We start from the raw sequence: 19,386 nt of genomic DNA on the forward strand, positions 1-19,386 counted from the left end.
TACGCCTGTTTAATACTGCGTTGAGTTGCGCTATTGAGTTGTTGCCGCTGTCTGCGTTAACGATTTATAACTCATCGGTTAATGCGTTATAAGACATTTAGGTTTAAAGCTTTACGAGACCCGAGACTGGAACTTTCACATCTAAAAAAATGTCATYMACATTTTTTCTGAGTAACGTTTTACTACTTTGTTCAAAGAACTRAAAAAARWYATGTAAATTTTCCCGGCWACAGATCTGAGTCCAAAGAAGAGAGAGATCTAAGATCTCTTGGATYTYTTCCGTAAAAGATTAAGTTTGCCAGTRTTTTACAGTAAATCGTTAAGAAAAACGCGGTTTRTCTGTTTAGAGACAGTGTTRTTCAGAAATATTGACCTAAAAGTGAAGAAACYMCAGTTTCCAARAGTTTTTCAAATAAAYGATTTTAAAMTTTCGCTTTTTTKATARGGAAATAATTATTAGGTRTTTGTCCATAGTTCGAAGCTGCAAAAAGTATTTCAAACATTTTTGCAAAGCGGTTWAAGAGGCGAGTGTTCCAATAAAATGTATCTTATAATTTTTCACTGAAAATATTGTTAGTATTTTAAGTAAAACTAAAAAATAATRCGATTTTTGATTTGATGAGAGCGGCGAATTTCCAAAACAATTTTTTGTAAACTTTTGCTCTTTCGGTAAAAAACTGAATGCAATTATTTGGTTTTTGTGACACATTTGAAGCTGAAATGGGTTTTCTAAAGTTTCCTGCAAACTGATGAATGCGGCGAATTTTGCAGCAAAATTAATTTTGTCTTTCTTTCTTGTCAGAAAAGAAGAAAATAATCAGAAAATAATTGCTTGTTTACGTTTTAGATTAAAAACTTTTAGTTCTGTGATCGGTTTTGGAAAAAACCTTACTGGTTTTCGGACAAAACGGGAGGAATTCATTTTCGTTTTTGTCCCGAATTCGACGCTGAAAAAATGTTTGTCAAATGTTTACAAAGTTATAAATTTATCTTGCAATTTTTCGTGTAACATATCGTCAGTATTTTTAAGTAAAACTAGAAAAGAGAGCGCTTTTGAATAAAAAGTGAAGCAAACAAAAAAGTAAAGTAAACTCTAGGGTCTTCAGAGGAATGGAGGCGACGAGATTTCCAAATAAGCTGTTACAAACTTTCGCTAAATCTGTTCATTTTTTGATGGAAAATTATTTGATTTTTGTTCCAAATTCGACGCTGGAAAAGGACTTCAAAACTTTTTACAAAGCGACGAAGGATTCGAATTTTATTGAGCATTTAAAAGAAAGAGTAACTTGGCTAAAACTGGAAAAATCTGATATTTTTAAGAAATTTTAAAAATATCATTGATAAATGGCCCTTAAAATAAATCTAATAACAAGTAAAAAAAATCAGCAACATTTCCCCGGCAACGGAACTGAGTTACTGCGCTATTTGCGTAACACTGTGCCAAATCCTAAAAATTCACTGAGTTACCCAGGCCTAGCAGGAGGTTTAAATAGCGCCATGTTTTCTTCGTCAAAGTGTAAATTCGTCTGGGGTCACTCAGACAGAAAAAAAACTATACATTGTTATAGACGCATGTGTTCTGAGCTAACTTCTGAGTCTTTAATGGCCAGTCATATTTTCCAGATGAAATTTATTTAAGCGTTTTCTTATTCCGAAAAAGGATCTACGGACAAAATGTTCTTACAAACTTCAGCTCAATCTCTGTTTAYTTTGTTACGTATGTTAATCTATAAAGAACAAARCAGAAAACTATATGCTTATGCGTGAAGAATATAAGAATAATGTTTTACTGCCTTTAGGAAAACAAAAAMTTTWACAACTTAGCAACACAGCACAGAARGTGACAACATATACGGAATTATGAACTTCTAATAAAATGTGGTTTACGCAGTCGTTTTGCTAGAATTTTTATTGGCAAATAAGAAAAAAATAAGTATTCAAGAAAGTCGACACTTCTCGAACGGCTCACGATAAACAGACGATTAAAGATACAAATTACTCAAAATATACGAGTCTGTAACAACGTATACTTTTTCCTCTCTGATGTTCCTCTATGTTKCCCGCAGACAGATTTAAACTTTGAGTAAGAAAACTTGACACTAGTTAAACACCTTCTGCAATATGCTTATTTWTTTTTTTGCGACGACTTACGACTCAAATATTTTCCAAGAATAAAGCTATGATYCGATCAAAAAATTATTCAAATCGGATAACAGGACTGAGAAATTATTCGCARTCAAAAGTRAGAAAATTGTTAGGCAACGCGTTCTTATATTTTTTTTCTAAAAGGTATAATGCATTTTCGGTTTTCGTAATATATTTAAGTTATTTTATAATATSGRTTACACATCCATATTTGCTCAATTATATTTTATAMAGTTTGAAGATTTTTTTAWTTMAATTATTTTATATTCAGGYTGTTGGTAGTACATTAAGTTGGTAACCTGGTTAATGGTAGAGAGAAATATAATTTAATAATTGGAAATTGTTCCAGACCTCCAGTAATCATCCAAATGAATGGGTTTTTAATTTTTTCTGAAGTATTAGAACCCTGAAACTAACTTTTTTTAGTTCCTATTTTACAAAAACAAAAGTATTTTTTCAAAATCGATTTTTGCATCCAATTTCAGCATGACTTGATGTGCCACACTTGGTAAGTAACTTGAAATCTGCACCTTGAGTGCTCAAATGTTTGAGCCTCCGATGTTCAAATATACAAGATATCTCAACAAATACTAACAAATTGGGCTTTTCACGACATTTTGAGCTCTGGTTTATAATTGATTGGGAATTGAATCATCTTTTGGATGCCAAATTGGAAATTAGATGCCAAAATTAGCTAACATAAATTTGTAGAATGATTTTCTTCGATGAACTAATTTTACGGCCAAATTACAGCAGTAATTATCTTCTTATAAGCCGATTATATAGCCGAAAGGTTGGCCGGAGTAAAAAGGTTTTTTTGCCCGTTTTTGACCGAAAAACTCAGTAGTGCCAAAGAGAGTATTTTACCAATTAATTTAGCTTTTCATTTTCTGCCCTTATTGTCACCGCCCGAATGTTTTTTCTTAAATAGTTTTGTTCATTTGTAAAGAGTTTTGATGTTGAGGCTTCCACACTCCATTTTGCTTTAAATTCAAATATACGCTACAAATTACAGAGTTTTTAGTTTCTCAAAGATCAAATGTACGGCCCTCCGGTGTTTAATTCCTATGCATAAAAACTTACCTCTGGTAACCAAACCGTACATATTAGATAGCAAGTGTGATATATCAAGTCACACAGAAAATGTTTTCGACTTTTCGAGCTTTTAGTATATAAATGATTATAAATTGAATCCTTACTTGAATATCAATTTTATGGTGTCAAGAAATCATCAAAAACTGTTATAAATTTGTAAAACTTTTGTTTGAACTGAATTAATTCCATAATTTCCAATTGTTATTACCAAAACCTTCCTTTTGCTTCACTTTGAAATAGTTGTGTTTGTTCGTGAAGAGGTTCCAAACTCTACCTTGCTTTAAAATCCATAAATCAATGAAATTCAGGACAACAAATGCAGATATTTTGGCAGAATCGCTTTCCTTAAACAATCCCAACCTGACTTGGTGCAGTTAAAATCTATGCATTTAGCCTTCAAATGTGCGATTCTCCAATATTCGTTTATTTTGCACATTAAATTACCTCTACCATTATCGAGGGACAGCAACAGCGTGAGATTAATTATATCATAAAATCCTAATTAATTACCTTCCGATTTTACACATTGGAATGGTAAAACACAAAATATATTAGATACAAAATCATCCACTCTGTACTTGTACATTTCATGGCACTAAGCAATAGAATTATCATTTAATTAATATTTCAAAAATCCAATCAGATTTCCCTTTTCTACTACACTTAAAATTATTTTAAAAACCCATCTACTTCCTTTTTCTGCATTGAAAGTGAACAAGCTTTCCTCTTGAATCGAGCTAATATATCAACATCGATCCACCCACAGACATTTTTATCAATTCCTAAGCTGAAAATCAAACTATACTCCGGATGAAAATCTGCCAAACAATCAGTCGCTTCTCCAAAGCGTTACATTTCCTAATTTAGCCAATCAAAGCGATACTCCCTTTTCATCCACTTCGTAATTTTCCTTCGAGGAAATGGAGGGAGCACTCGCGCGATTATATAAAGCGCAAGAAGAAACTTTGAGGGAAAACTTAGGCTACGCTGCCAAAGGGAAAGTATCGAATCATCTCTCATCCAGTCCGGTGTTTTTGAAATAATGAGTGGATCGGGTAAACCGCTGTTGGGGCTCTGGTTGTACAGAAGTGAAGAAGAGTGGAACTACAAAGAAGAAAGTCCAATTGCATTGAAAAACCAGGTAAATCTTCACCAGATTAGTAAGTAGATACTGACGAGTTTCAACAGGTATCGGAATCCAAAGAACCGGCGGAAATTGAGAAAATTTCGATCATTTTTACGCTCAAAAACCAAGTGGGGGGCCTCGTCAGAGCTTTGCAAGCCTTTCAAGATCTGGGCATCAACGTCCAACATATCGAGTCCCGACCAAGTCAAACCAGCGACAATCAAGCGGATTTTTTGGTGGACTTCGAAACTGACCCGAAGAAATTGGAGCAGTTGGGACGCATATTAAAAGTAGGTTAATTTATAAATAGCTTTATTAATCACGTACCATTTTCTAACATCAATTTAATGGCTTTCAAGTTCAAGCAACCTGGTAATGCGCTATCAAGCCATAAATGCCATAGTAAGGGGCAATCTGCAGTAAAACATTTATCGGCAAAAATTATATTCTTTAATAAAGCACGCAATATACAATAAAAGTATAATTGCTACTGGACTAATAAACTGCCCATGCTTTCACAGGGATAATTATACGACCCATTAATGGCAGTGTTCTGATATTCTCGACGCTATTTTAGGTACATGCGAAAAGACTGTTAAATAATTTTCCTCTCAAAGGCAAAGGTTTCGAAAACGTATAAAATGACCAGTTGACTAATAATTAAGCTGATATTTGCAACATACAAATTTGTTTTTTAAACGTCTTAACTACTGATGACTTCAATGCTTCAATCAATTCAGGTAATACCTGAATTTATTGAAGCAATGAAGCATTGAAGAGTCCAGACTCTCTTTTTCTGATCATTGTTGAATGTCTGTGAATTTGTTTTTATTTCTAAATTTCTAAATTTTCTACACGTGTGTGTATCAGTTTGTTCAATTTAATTTGAACACTGCGAATTCTTTTATAATTGAAGAAAGAACTACACGATTTTAAGAGCTTTCGAACAACGTTCATTAATTGATATTTCCCTTCCATGTAGCTAATAGAATAGTTTTCTGATTTTTGAGAATAAATTTTAAAAATGTGTGTAATATGTATAGTTCTTCATCTGCTTTAATCTGAGGAAAAAGTCGACTGCTAAAAATAATCGAATTTGTTGAAAATTTGGCTTAATATACGCGTGCCCATGACCGACTTTATAAAAATAATTAATAATGCTACAGTTTCTCTTAGTTTTCTAGGCAATTTTTTTACTACTAAGCTGCAATTGGAGCTACAGCTTAACTTCGAATTAAGCTGTAGCTTTTGAAGTTAAAAGAAAGTTGAAAATACTATCAGTTGCTAGATTGATTGAAAGAGTTAGAAGATGTAACTGCTCATACAATTAAGTTATTCGGTGCTATAAAAAAATGTTTGTTTGAAAAATGTATTTTGCTTCTTAACTGGGTGGTGAAAATTCAAGAGTTGGTTCGAGGAATTGACGTTTGCAAAGCATTTTTAGTCACTTCTGTTAAGAAACATTTTCCTCGAACAGAAAAGTGTAGTCAACTGAAGTTCATAAACAAGAAAAACACAAAAAAATAATTTTCTGGATTATTTTCAAGAATTCAGTCAACTTCCAAATGCACACAAGACGCACTAGTTGAAACTGAACTTTTCCATCAGCAGGTACAACGGAGTTTTTCCATGAGAAAAAATACTCTATTAATGTCGCTCTGTGAGTCAATGAGTTATAACTCATACCATTTAACCCAGGGCCGGATTAAAACTTTACAAGACTCTGGGATGGACAATTTTTAGCAAGTAGAAACAAGTCATCACATTTTTTGCGGTTAGCGTTTTTCCAGTTCAGCAATGTTTTATTTTTTAACGCCTAAAACAAAATGAGAAATCACTGAGTTACCTGTTTAATACTTGTTATTTACCTACTGTTAATTAAGCATAAAAAATCTGATGTGGAAGTAGATTACATGCAAGATCCTCAGGTATAATGAAAGCTTCACTGAATTTTACAAACTGTAGGTAAAAAAACTTTAAGAAACCTATAAAAAAAATGTCACGTAAGTAGTGAAGATAATCAATGAAATGATCTTACTTCTAAAAAAATATCTAAAAATATTTTTTTACGGGATTATTCTGAAAAATGTAATGAAACACAAACTTTGCCTACTGCTCTTTAAGCAGTCAATTTTTTTTCAGAAAAAAAACAAAAACATTTTTGTATTTGAAATTATCCACTAAGAAACAAAACTGTTTTTCTTTGCAGTTTTCTAAAGTTCTGTTCAGTCGATAAAAAAATGATTTTTCAGATTATTTTTATATCGATTGAACGATAGAGTAAATATAAAATAAAAAAAAGCTATCAAAATTTTTATAATTAATACAGTTATACATTCTCAATTAGTATGCAATAAATTGCCGTTTGCAAAAGAAGATTTTAAGGCCTGAGTAACCTGTAAGTGCCGGGAAAAAAATAACCGAATTCGAACAAAGCTTGAGAAAATATCAAATATGCCCATGACAGAAATTCTAAAACTAAAGGAATAAACGAGACAAGGGGTTAAACGTTGTGTTTTGTTGAATGTTATTTAGAGAGATTTAGATGTTTTATTATTTGTTATTGTTTTATTATCAGCATTTTATTATTAGATTTTATTATTTAGCAACCTTGTTTTTACCAATTATCCTTAGATTTAACCAACAGGTTTATACATCAGAAAATGTCTTTATTACAAATACCTGTTGCTTTCCCGCTCTAGTTCAGGAAAATGTGAAGAGTGGGTTAGAGTTTTCAGGAACTTGAACCATTGCACTGACAAAAACTCACCAGAAAATCTAAAGTCTCCAGTTATTGCCAATATTTGTATATGATCTGCTTTGTTATTACCCGGACCCCATAAAGCCTGCAACCCAAAAATAGGAAAAAAATCGGTCCCTAAATTGAAGTAGTTTTAGGTCCCAACCTGTTCGAAGGTATGTATAATATTTTCAAAAAACATCCACACAATTATGTGAGAAAAGAAGGTGATGACACATGTTTTTTTAGTAGGTAACTAAAATTAAGTGGCTCAAGTCATCAAAAATTCTGGACACAATTCTTCGGAATAACAAACAAATTTACAAATGTCTTGAGCAAATGCTAACAATTGCTATTCGCATTGCTACAAGAACGGGATTCGCGGACGGAATTAGTAAACTTACTAAAAAATATTGGAGAAATGGACTTTCCATTATCATCTCATCTCTAATTCGACACTTATTTATAAAATTGTTAGAGAATACAGTTTTTTTGTCTTATGATGCATTATATTTATATTTGAATTAATTTTCAAAATGTTCTTATTTCCAAGCCCACTTTATTGCGGCAACATTTAGAGATCCTTAATAAAAACTTCCGGTTCCAGAGAGAAGTATTGACTATGGTGATTGGTTCTTATGGAACTGGTGCTGAACAATTCCCACCACCCACTCCTCTCAGCGCCACTACTAGTTTTGGTAAGTGTGGACCGGACAAAGAAAATCAATAAATTGAAATGTGCATTTTATTCGAAAAAATTAACACACTGACTTCCACTGAAGTGGGAGTTCAGCGGCATCTCGCATTTATTTCCCCATTCTGACCTTAATCTTTTAGTCTAACTAAAGCAGCAGTTAAACTAAATCAAATAGACCCGGTGAATAGAAGTGATTTTCTCGAAAAGCTCCTCGAGAAGCCCGAATTAATGAATACAGAGTAAACACTTAGCAGATAAAGTCCATTTGTTCCCGTCAATATGTCCTATACGGGGCTGGATAAGATGTTAAATTGCATTTGAAGGCGTTTATTGCAGATTTTGATGACATGCCCTGGTTTCCGAAGAAAATTTCCGAACTGGATAATGCTCAGAATGTGCTGATGTATGGCAGCGAACTGGATGCCGATCATCCCGGGTTTAAGGACCCGGTGTACCGGAAAAGACGCGAACAATTCTTCCGGATCGCTATGAATTACAAACAGTAAGTTTTGCAAACGCTGAGGAAATCGATCTGGAAATTTGCAATTTTAGTGGCCAGCCGATTCCCAAAGTCAAGTACACAGAAGAGGAAGTGAAAACTTGGTAAGTCAAGTCCAAAATCAACTTCCCCAGGTAACCAGATGTTTTAGGGGGGTGGTGTTTCGGGAGCTTCATAAGCTCTACCTACAGCATGCGTGTAGGGAGTATTTGGAGAACTGGCCCCAACTGGTGAAATATTGCGGATATCGGGAAGACAATCTTCCCCAGCTGCAAGACGTGAGTGTTTTCCTGAAAAGGAAAACTGGATTCCAACTGCGACCTGTTGCCGGGTACTTGAGCCCCAGAGACTTTCTCAGCGGTTTAGCTTTCAGGGTGTTTCACTGCACCCAGTACATTCGGCATGCCAGCGACCCGTTTTACACACCGGAACCGTAAGTTTTATCCGAAAGCTTGCATTTTGTTGTCTTCTTGAATGAAGCCTTTATGTTGTTTCAGAGACTGTTGCCATGAGCTTTTAGGTCACATGCCCCTGCTGGCCAATCCCAGCTTTGCTCAGTTCTCCCAAGAACTCGGATTGGCTAGTCTGGGGGCTTGCGATGAAGATGTCACCAAACTAGCTACGGTAAACTGAGCTGGATTGAATGGCATTTTTTTAACTCAGCGACATTGCAGTTGTATTTCTTCACGGTGGAATTTGGGCTTTGCAAACAGGATGGAGAGCTCAAAGTGTACGGGGCGGGGCTGCTGAGCAGCGTCGCTGAGCTGAAGCACGCCATCGAGAACTCAACTTCCAAAGTGAAGAGATTTGATCCAGAAGCGACCGCAAAACAAGAGTGTATCATCACGGATTTCCAGCTGGGCTATTGGTATACTGATACCTTTGAAGAAGCCAAGGAGAAGATGAGGTATGATGTTTGATTCTGTTACTGGACTTTACTTGTGTACTTTCTTGGGTATTTTTATATATGAGTATGTAAGTGCTGAAAAGAATTGGAGATAATGTGTAATCGTTGTTCTGATGGGCTGTTTGCCAATTTTTTTTGCGTTTATGGAATGTTTTTAACTGGATGGACTGATTTTTCACCCATTTTTGGTTCATAAAGAATATTATTCAGCTGCGGATTTTTTATCGATAAAAGCCTTTTTTATAGTCTTTAAAACATAGGTGGATGGTCTTAAGTTTTCTTCAGAAGATCAAGCCAATCAAGTGATATCGTGGCCATATAAGTAACAGAATAAATATAGATTGGTATAAATCACAGAATTTTATCTTGTTTAAGAAATTTATTATTATTTCGCAACTTTTCCCATCTAGTCGTTTGAGTATCTCAGCAAAAACGTTCTCTCCTGGAACTTTACGGGTTTTTAATAGTTTTATTTCGTGCTTTAACTTTGATAGCAGAATTCCTCTTGGATTTTTTTCCCGACATATTTTTTTAGCCCTTCTTCTACTCTGTATTCATCAACTAGTACCCGGAAATTGTATGTTCATAGGTTTTTGATTTCTCCTAAATTGTTAATTTCTGTCCGAGAACTTCGGGTTTAGAGCTAACAATTTAATAACTATTTTTATATTACTTTTAAACAACATATTACTTTTAAAAATTTTAAATCTTTAACTATTTATTGCTGACTTTTCGAGTGCACTGTTTTTGCACATATAAGTTCAGAAGCAAAAGCAGACAAAAGCCAAACGAGCCAGGAGCAAAAAATTGATAACACACTTACTAAATGATAAATGTAAAAGAATAGAGAACAACTAAACTCAAGCAATTAAAAATTTGATACGTGAAGTGAAAGAAAATTACATGAGATCTAAAATGCAGAGCAGAAACTGGAAAACCTTGAGTGGAGAATTTCGAAAACATGTTTCAAAGAAAATTTTGATTTTCAAAGGAAATAAATTGGGGAACTCATCTGAAATTATAAAATTGGATATTTTGCTGTGAATTTTGTAAACTTTTTGCACAATTCCCAATATTTACTGTTGACTTTGTTTTACATTCTGTTCTTCAGTACATCACTTAGTGAGCCAAGAAACTTAATAGTGACAAATGCCTGGCTTTAACTCCCAGAAAACGACTTAAAACGTAAGGTACTTTGTAAACGTACAAACACCCATTTAACACCGAAAAATAAAGAGAATTTAAACAAAACAACAAACAAACGGAACGAAAGATGTCAAAACTTATTAGAATTTTCTTAGAATTTAGAAGAATTTTGTACTTAATTAGAAAACTGAAACTTCAGCTGGAGAAAGTTCAGAAAGAAAAGCAGACATGACTCAATATGGAAAAACGATGAAAATAAGAAGCAAACATTAATAACACAGACACTAACATATAAATCAAGAATATGCTGTAAGCAACAGAAACATAGAGAACAATTTAACACACGCAATTAAAAATGTAGCGCAAGAAAATTAGTTTGGGTTAGTTTGGGTCTAAGATGCAGCGAATAAACCGGAGAAGGATGAATGAAGTAATTCGAAAATATATTTTTCAAGTGAATGGCAGAACTCTGAAATTTTGAAATTGGATGAGGACAAAACCGTCCACTCAATCTCACCCTCGCAACTCATTTTTGACCCATACAAATCAGACCGAAATGATTTACATTTACACAGTGCCTCTGACTCTTAAAACGGACACCGACTAAAATGAGCTAAAATTTTGTTTCAGAACTTTTGCCGAACAAATTCAACGTCCATTTGGTATTCGCTACAACCCGTATACTCAGAGCGTTGAAGTGCTGAGCAACGCTCAGAAAATTACTGCCGTGGTATCAGAACTCAGAGGCGATTTATGTATTGTGAATAGCGCTCTGAAGAAAATCAGCGCTAGAGACGCCACATTGGATATCAACCAGATCACCACTCTGCTGCAGACCGGATTGACTATGGAGGAAAATGGAGTGGCACCAAAGGAGGCAAAACCTGATAAATCCAAGTAGCAAACCTCTTATTATTTAACATCAAGGGTGTAAATGTTACAATATGATTAAAATGTATATGAAGTAAACAGAGATTGTTTATCGAGTTGTGTGGTTTCTTTATTAATTTGCCTTTAATTATTTTGATTTTTAATTTGTAATTTGAAGAAATTAGAGAAAATGTCAGTTAGGAACAGCAGAGGAAATATTCATTCTTCTGTGGGTTAAAACACTTGTACTTATTGTCAAAACAAAAGTATATTCAGCAAAATTGAAACAGATATGCAGTAAGTACACAAGTAACAAAAAGACGACAAAACATCACAAACAATGAAACAAATACAACGACACTAAACTTCATTGATGTATCAAAAATATACAAAAAATCTCCCTAGCATTTAAAATCCACTTTATCTCAATTTTAAATATATTGCCCTACATTATTATCTGCTCTTTTCAGGAAGTATTGAAACTTTAAATTTAACAATAACTTATCGTTCTACAAGAGTTACATTCTATGCTGCTCTAAATAGTTTTTTTCATAGTTATTTACATTAAAAATATAGAGATTGCACTTGAAGTTGTTCGCTTACTTTACACGAACTACCTAGATTATAGAGAATACATCAGTTGGGAAATGCACATGCATGTAAGAGGCTTCAGAACCTTTCATATACACAGGGTGTTTCAACGGTTAATTATTTGCTTAAATATCCACTCCTGAAGGAATATTGAAAGCAAAAAATGACTTAAAACTGTATATAGAGTGAGTGAGTTTACAACAGCAAGATATCAATATTCGCTAAATCAAAGAAGGAGTTTCTAATGGAGCAAAGGAAATTTACTTTCAAGTCGAGGCCTTTCAAAAAGACAGAATTTTCTCATATTTTTCTAATGCGTAGTAAAAGGCGCGAGAAAATTCAATTTTTTTCAAATGACACAAAAATGTTTATGCAAAATACCCAACAAACAGGTTTTAGAACGTTGAATCTGGTTCTCTTCTTCAAAGTTTTACGTATGTAAAATTGTTTATATTTCCAATATTTGCCTTAAATGTTTACGATTATTTTCTAAACAAACTTGCAGATTGATATAAGCTTATCTTGATGGAATTTTAAAGAAAATCGCCCACTTTTAGAGTATTTAAAAATCAATCAATTTTTTTCTTTAAGAAACATTTCATATTGGTACTTTCTGTAAATTTAATTGGAAAAATTCAGCGGAAAATCACAAGAATGTTTCCAAGAGAACACACTGTTTCATGAACACATTTGTATGAATTTCTGCTAACACAAAAGACGCAAAAAGCTAATTTTGCCCAAACTTCTAAGCAAAACGATGGTTAAAGCAGTTATGCTACAAATTGCTAATTTAAACTTACAACCATTAAAGTTTACTTCCAAGAAATTGCAATTTAAACACCAACAAAGCGTAAATAATTCAACTTCCTCCATACATCCTCTTACAAAAGAAGAATGCTTCTTGACCACAATTTTACGGATTTAATGTTCCTCTTGCATGCGTTCTTCACGAAATTAAATTTCCGTATAAACAAATTTAAACACCCTGTACATACACAGCTATTAATGACTAGAACCCAAATACATTGCGTACTTAGTACCGATTATTAATCTAAATACGTGCCTAAGAATTTTAACAATTGGCTTCAGAAGCTCATGATATGACTGAATAGAATGAGTCGCAACCAGCAGAAAACTAATAATTATTGCGGATTTTTAGAGGCAAACTTAACCAGCAGATTGGATGCGAAAACCCCCAGAATAAAAACAGGTTGACGACGCATAATACAGAAAAGCTAAAGCCCTTCGGTGGTAAGTAGCAAAGAATTTCTTAGTACCAACATTTATTAATTATCATTGTTCTTATTCTATGTAAATATCCTCCACTGGATATGCAGTCTCTATGAATTTTTGGTAAAACCTTTGAAATGCTCGCCTGAAATAACGAAAATTGCAAAACTATCCCGAGAGTGTTAAATTGCAACTTTCACTCACCCCACAGCTTCGGCTACTGGTCTGGTCGAATCGGGTCCTCTGAAGACATGGCATGCAAACCTTTGCAAAGTCGGATGCTTGGTGATGAAGCCCAAATATCGATGGTCTCGAGGATGAAATGCGCAAAAACTCACGTTTTTGAGCGAGTAGAAATAGTCTATGCAAGGCTCGTTTTGCTAGAATAAATCACCGCTAGACTTCTTCAGGTTTAGCTAAACAACTGTACTTACGTCTCGTTTTCTTCTGTCGACCATCCTCAGGCCCTGATCGGATACTTCTAGAGTGCACGGTTGAACTTCTGGTTCAGATGAATGATTTCCAATCACCCTCCTTACTGCCTGACACACCACGGTAGTCCCCTTATGGGCTAAAGTCTCAACCGATCCAAGGTACCCTTTATAAGAAATAATTACAGTGAGGTGAAAATTGTTTACAAAGGCCAGCATACCTAAGAGGTATCTTTCCCGCCTCCCATGTTCAGTATTCGAGTCCCAGTCACTAAAATCGCTGTCCACTGCATAGGCCGAAGGAAATATGCCCATTCTTCCTGTTCTCAGATTAACTCCTGAAAGGCCCTTGTTCAGTTCAAGCACTAATAAGTTGAGTGAGTTTAAAATACCTTCACACCACAGATCATCAGCTTCTTTTTGAACGTAAACTGGATCTCCGATTTCTAATTCGATTTCGTCTTCATGTCGAGGAACAAATTTATGCAAAGCCCTAGAACAGAAGGATAAGGGCAAATTGCCACATTGTTGCCTCATGTGTTTAAAATCTTAATAATATCCAGAATGTTCCAATATACGGAAAAGTTTGAATAATTTTCCACATTAAATTAAGGTCGAAATTTTGAACATGCACAACTGTAATAGAAACTATTCAGATAAATATTGTGGAGCCTTTGGAACTGGGTCCAATGGGCAAAATATCCAGAGCGTCTTTGAAGTATGGAATACAAAACAGAATAAAATAGTCGAAACTTTCGTACGGGTTCCTCTCCTTTTTCAGTGAAATTGAATATAATTTTACTTTAAAAGTTATCTTGAAAAAACTTTCATAGTGCAAAACACTTGTGTAATTTTTGAAAAGTTTAAAATTATTTAAAAGAACATTTCATCTTAAGCGAATTTAAACGAATCAGTTAAAAGATGCTTGAAATTTTGAAATTATCAATATGTCCGATGATGATGGACAATACAACTCGGCAAGAATTATAATTTACATGTTTCCCTACTCAATGAGGATTTTGATTAATATTTTATTTTTTCTCAAATTGTAAAACACAGCTTAAAGTGAGATAATTGTCTGATGAAGGCGGGTAATAGAAACTTTCAGATATTCAAAGACCAGACGATAATACGATTTTCATCATCAATCAATCAAAAAATGCCTTTGTTTAGTATTTTATTCTGAGCAGAATTTTCGTACCGTAATTTTTTAAAACTGCTTGAAATAGAAAAGTTTTTAGTTAAAGCTGAAACTGTCAGCCACTTTAAAAAAAAAATCTGTTATCTTAATACCAAAAGTCTTATTGTTCCAATCAAAACTGCTGWATAKTTTTTTTATTTCCATCAAGAGCAGGTTGAAACAAGCGATGGAAACCAMTTGGTAACAGCAGTTTAAAATTGAYRATTTGTYCAAAGCAGCTTGATGATGACGAWCAATCGAAACGTCYGCAAAGYATAAAAAGYACTTTTCTGTCTSTATTAATSCACCACATWACAAAATCACACTRAAAWTTTAAAAAATKAACTTATGRAGGCAGATATCCGAAATTTTCATCAAAGGCTRCAAACGTACGATTTTTTGGCCATATTATGATCAAACAAATATGGTGAAAACGGGRAAACTTCAAAAAATTTGAAGAAATTTCAACATTTTGAGCGTTTTGAGMATTCAGCGTTTTGAGCATTTAATTTTCAAGAATTACTTGGAAAAGACTTWAAARATGCAGCTTATAYTATTCACGKAACATTTAAAAAATATTATTAATTGTGATTAAACACAACCAAAATCTGTAAATGTTKTAATCTGCATATTTGCCTACTTAAAGAATYATYAATCTTGTCTAATTATTTTTTGTTTATGAAAGTTTTTTATTCAATTAATGTCCACAAAWTTTTCAAAASCAACTCAAACGTGTCGATGATTTCCTGATGATGATGCGAAAGAAAAACCTGCCAGAATGGAAATCTGTATGTCTTTTTGGTTATTTTACTATTCTGAATCARTTTTGCTTTTWGTAATCTTTRGAATTYAWCGTATAGTATAGTATAGWAACGAGTGCAGAATTGATAATAACGAARCAGATAATCRAAACTTTTGGAGATTAAAATACGTATGATTTCCGTCTTGTTGTTTWACCTCTTTTAACAACTGAKAATTCAATCTTTAAAGATATGATSGAGCAGATCAAAAATTTGTACATAATAGCCTGWTGAAGCCAGAGATCCGAAACTTTAGGCCCTGCTTTCCATGAAAAAATCGTGCAAAATTTTRAWAAAYTGGTCGAAATTTAAAAAATGTTCCTAAAAAGCCGATGATGATGGACATTCGAAACCTSCACTAATAATAATATGTACAGTTGACTATTTGTTTTGTAAKAATTCCAAGCTAAATAAATTCAATTRAACRAATGAGGCTAAAAGCAGCTTAAATTGTAAAATGGCCAAAAGTTGYCTGATGATCAACAAATAAATCCTGTAAATTTTTCTRCTAGTCTAATCCGCATTTTCTTCTGCTATAAGATGGACCATAAATCAGAGCAAATTTGCTTTTTCAGTTTGTTAAAATTTAAAAATGGGATTTAAGTGTGATGAAAAATGCGAACCTAGAAAACCCTTCCAGCTGAAATTCTGTAGATTATGTAGGAAAATTAGGCATTTTTTTTAAATCTTTCTTACTCAGAAAGTCGACGTAACTTTGTGCACCGAATTTAAAGCAAATGTTTTCGCAAAAASCAAATCAGATAGAGACATGYCGAGTTTATGAAACGTTAGCTGATGAGCCGATTAAGAATCATTGGATAAATCAAATAGTTAGGGCTTTAATTAAAGATTTCCAGACTTTAACTCTCCTTYAGAAATTGTTAACTTTGCACGGTTGGTTCATTTCAATTCAAAAATTGTTTTCTGCAAAATCAATACAGGTAAACCCTTGTAGTTGTGTCTCCGAGTTAGCCATACAGAAGCTGTATATTGATTGAAAAAATTCAATATTTCGCTGTTAAGGGGGGCGATTTGGAGAATTTCCGTAATTTTTTACTACGGAAAGTTTCCTCAAMCTGATTTTWAAAATTGTTTTCGCCGCAACCTAGTCAGTAAAGGACGTTACAATTTTACCAGAAGTTACCTAATGGACTGCTGCATATTTAGAGAGAAGGCAAATCGTTAGAGCTTGTTAGCAAGAAGATTTTCTGAAATTTTGTGTTTGAAAATTTGTCTCAATTCCGTGGACTAGATTTCGAATATTGTTTTCTCTCGAACCCAGTCATTTGGGAAAATAGACCTTTTACGAAAATTTGTCAAATAAGTTACCGTGTTTAGAGAAATAAAGAAATCAAGAGCCTGTATTGGAAGATTTTTTTAATTTTTCGAAATTTTGCTTCTTTGCCAACTAGGTATTTATTCTTGTGCACACAATATAACAAAATGATTACAAAAATTGTTAGCTAAGACAGATTGAGACATGTAGATTGTACAAGTTACTCAATCAATAAAAGTTTTTTTAACAACTCATTAGGTTGTTTTTATTTTTTTAGTCTTGTAGGCAGCGAAGTGTTCTGAAAACCTTTCAAAATATTAGACATATATACAGACATTTAAAAAACTTCTATAAATTCGTGCATTTTTAAATATTTGTAAAACTAAGTTCAGCTGAAACTTCTACCTCTATTCTAGATTTCAAACTGGTCTTCTCTACCTCTAACATATTTTAATAAATGGATCCATTTAAAATGGGATTTTAGTGTGATGAAAAATGCGAACTGAGAAAACCCTTTCAACTGAAATCCTGTAGATTATGTGGGCAAAACTCGGTAAAAAGTCCCTCAAACTTGAGACTTTCCTTTAACTAATCTTACCGATGTGTGGCTTCCAACAGATCAACATCATTATACACCATGCCTCCTACCATTGAAAGACTACTGCCCATAAGCGGCGACATGGATTTAGGCCCGTCGGTTCCTGTAGGAGAATGAGCCGTAGAATGTCCACTATCTGCATCGGTTAACAATCTACAACTGAATGTCTGAAAATGCGTTCACATGGATACTGGAACACTAACCTATCTGATTCTGGAGATTCGTCCCAAAGGTATCCGCACTTGAGCACCAGCATGGAACTGGGGCCACTAGATCCTACACCGCTGCCCAATTCCTCAGCCAAAGACACATCGCGTGATATCGAGCTTTGAGTGTTGTACAGTGTAACCATTGTAGCTGAAAATTCACAGTTTTTCAACCTGCGTGTCTCTGTTTCACTCACAAACATTTTTTATTTTTTGGAATTTCCGGTAGTTTCCTGCGCCTCCTTTCGCCCTTCCAAGAGGATGACACTGTTCCTCTGCAGAACGTTTCACTCAACTGGGAGTCATCTTTATCTGCTTGCCGGAAAATTAGTCATCGAAAGTCCAACTGTATTGAGCAGTGTCTTACCAACTTGTGACGTACGCGGTAAGCTTGAGCCGGTCTCCTGGATGTTATCACAGTCATTGACGTCAATATCTGGAGATGGGGAATTGGATGACGGAGAGTCTTCATCAACTGGGACTATCCTAAAATCGACCACACATTACATGTTAATTTCATGTGAGGAAGTTTTAAGTAAGATTTAATCTGGGAAGATATAAGAGAAGATTCTCAATTGCACAAGTAGATCGGGAGTATCCAAATCAAAGCCCTTTTTATCGAGTTAGTTCCAATAAGACCAACTCTCGAAGGCAGGGGATGAAAAATTCGTCGATTCAACTGACGGGGAAACTTAGCAAACTTACGAGTAAAAAGGCGATGTGTTAGTGGTATTGCAAATGTAATTCTTGCCGAACTTCTGCCCAAACTGCTCGAACTCGATATCCGCCATGTTTATTCACGTTCACCCTTAGCCCGATTGATTTCCTGGATGCGAGAGCGCAACCCCTAAACGTCGATATTTTCCTTTCCGAGTTTTCCTGCGGTGTAAAGTGCATGTGCAGGTCGGATGGTGTGTTTCAAGCGCGTACAAATCAGATTAAGACCATTCTAAATCACTATTAAACTGTTTTACACCTAAAGAATCTAATGTTTAGGGCATAGGCAAATTACGCGAAAATCGGTCAAATTTTAACAAGCCACAAGAACACAAATCCACTGATATACAGGGTGTTTTAAGGCTGGTGATTTTATTTTGCAGCGGTGATTGATGGCTGGTTAATTTTTTTTAAAGTCTTCTAGTTTGCAAAGCTGGCACTATAATGGGTTCCAGGGCATTTTACCAAAAGCAAGCTCATGGGTGGCTCTTTTATCTACTTTGTGAGGTTGACTGAATCGGGCGCACTTATTTTGAAGAAAATTTTCCAAAAAAAGGCAGTCAAAGACATGAGATTTAATCAACCGTTTATTAATGTGCAGCGGAAACGAGAGATCAACTTGTGGACTCTTTAGGGGAAGATTGTAGGATTTTTTTAGCTTTTCACTTTGCAAAGTTGGCTCAATCCGACTTCAAAAATTGTTTTTGGGGAATCAGGCCAAACGGGAATATCATTATTTTACAAACCGTTACGCAATGGGTAGCTGTATGTTCAAAAAAACAGAAAAATTGTTAGATTTTTAGTGAGGGATTTGTGGAGTTATGGGAAGTTTACTTGTGAAAATAACCATTGAATTGAAAAATTTTTTTAGCCACAAACCAGTTCAATCGGGGACATGAAAATTTCACCAAAAGTTTGCTGATGGGCGGATTGAGACTCATGAGTTCAAATTGTTCGCACTTTAGCGAAAGATTTTGGAGAATTTTAACACTTAATTAGAAATTTTGAGAGGAGAATTTTTGAAACTTTCTTACTTACCAAGGTTTTAAAAATTGTTTTCTCGGAAACCAACTCAGTTCGGGACMTGGGAATTCTACCAGAAGATWCTTAATGAGCTGCTGTATATTCTGAT

At 34.3% G+C, this 19,386-nt stretch overlaps 2 protein-coding genes across 2 annotated transcripts; one reads left to right on the forward strand and one right to left on the reverse strand.

Moving 5' to 3' along the window:
* Nucleotides 1-3,902: 3,902 nt before the first annotated feature.
* Nucleotides 3,903-11,341, forward strand: LOC109539121 (tryptophan 5-hydroxylase 1). Its single transcript, XM_019906726.2, has 9 exons — nucleotides 3,903-4,381; nucleotides 4,429-4,656; nucleotides 7,714-7,804; nucleotides 8,140-8,305; nucleotides 8,356-8,406; nucleotides 8,454-8,735; nucleotides 8,800-8,926; nucleotides 8,977-9,209; nucleotides 10,986-11,341. The coding sequence occupies exons 1-9, from the start codon at nucleotides 4,283-4,285 to the stop codon at nucleotides 11,254-11,256; spliced, it is 1,548 nt and encodes a 515-aa protein (XP_019762285.1). The 5' UTR covers nucleotides 3,903-4,282; the 3' UTR covers nucleotides 11,257-11,341.
* Nucleotides 11,342-11,474: 133 nt separating this feature from the next.
* LOC109539144 (JNK-interacting protein 1) lies at nucleotides 11,475-18,350 on the reverse strand. The gene is made up of 10 exons (XM_019906752.2): nucleotides 18,243-18,350; nucleotides 17,905-18,023; nucleotides 17,739-17,849; nucleotides 17,535-17,688; nucleotides 17,332-17,484; nucleotides 13,870-13,970; nucleotides 13,699-13,815; nucleotides 13,481-13,644; nucleotides 13,251-13,426; nucleotides 11,475-13,191 (listed from the first exon to the last, which is right to left on the reverse strand). Exons 1-10 carry the CDS (start codon nucleotides 18,326-18,328, stop codon nucleotides 13,119-13,121), a joined length of 1,254 nt encoding a protein of 417 aa, XP_019762311.1. The 5' UTR covers nucleotides 18,329-18,350; the 3' UTR covers nucleotides 11,475-13,118.
* Nucleotides 18,351-19,386: the final 1,036 nt, after the last annotated feature.

Source organism: Dendroctonus ponderosae, unplaced genomic scaffold, assembly GCF_020466585.1.
Source record: "Dendroctonus ponderosae isolate FM_Combo_2020 unplaced genomic scaffold, Dpon_F_20191213v2 Dpon_F_20191213_9, whole genome shotgun sequence".
NCBI lineage: Eukaryota > Metazoa > Arthropoda > Insecta > Coleoptera > Curculionidae > Dendroctonus > Dendroctonus ponderosae.

Bases quoted from the DNA above. Each gene is read 5' to 3' on its own strand.
- LOC109539121 (XM_019906726.2), top strand. From the start codon at position 4,283: ATGAGTGGATCGGGTAAACCGCTGTTGGGGCTCTGGTTGTACAGAAGT. The intron at 4,657-7,713 runs GTAGGTTAATTT...TTCCGGTTCCAG, and splicing joins AGTTGGGACGCATATTAAAA to AGAGAAGTATTGACTATGGT. The intron at 8,927-8,976 runs GTAAACTGAGCT...GCGACATTGCAG, and splicing joins ATGTCACCAAACTAGCTACG to TTGTATTTCTTCACGGTGGA.
- LOC109539144 (XM_019906752.2), bottom strand. From the start codon at position 18,328: ATGGCGGATATCGAGTTCGAGCAGTTTGGGCAGAAGTTCGGCAAGAAT. The intron at 18,024-18,242 runs GTAAGTTTGCTA...GGTCGATTTTAG, and splicing joins AACACATCGCCTTTTTACTC to GATAGTCCCAGTTGATGAAG. The intron at 17,485-17,534 runs GTTAGTGTTCCA...ATTCAGTTGTAG, and splicing joins GAATCTCCAGAATCAGATAG to ATTGTTAACCGATGCAGATA.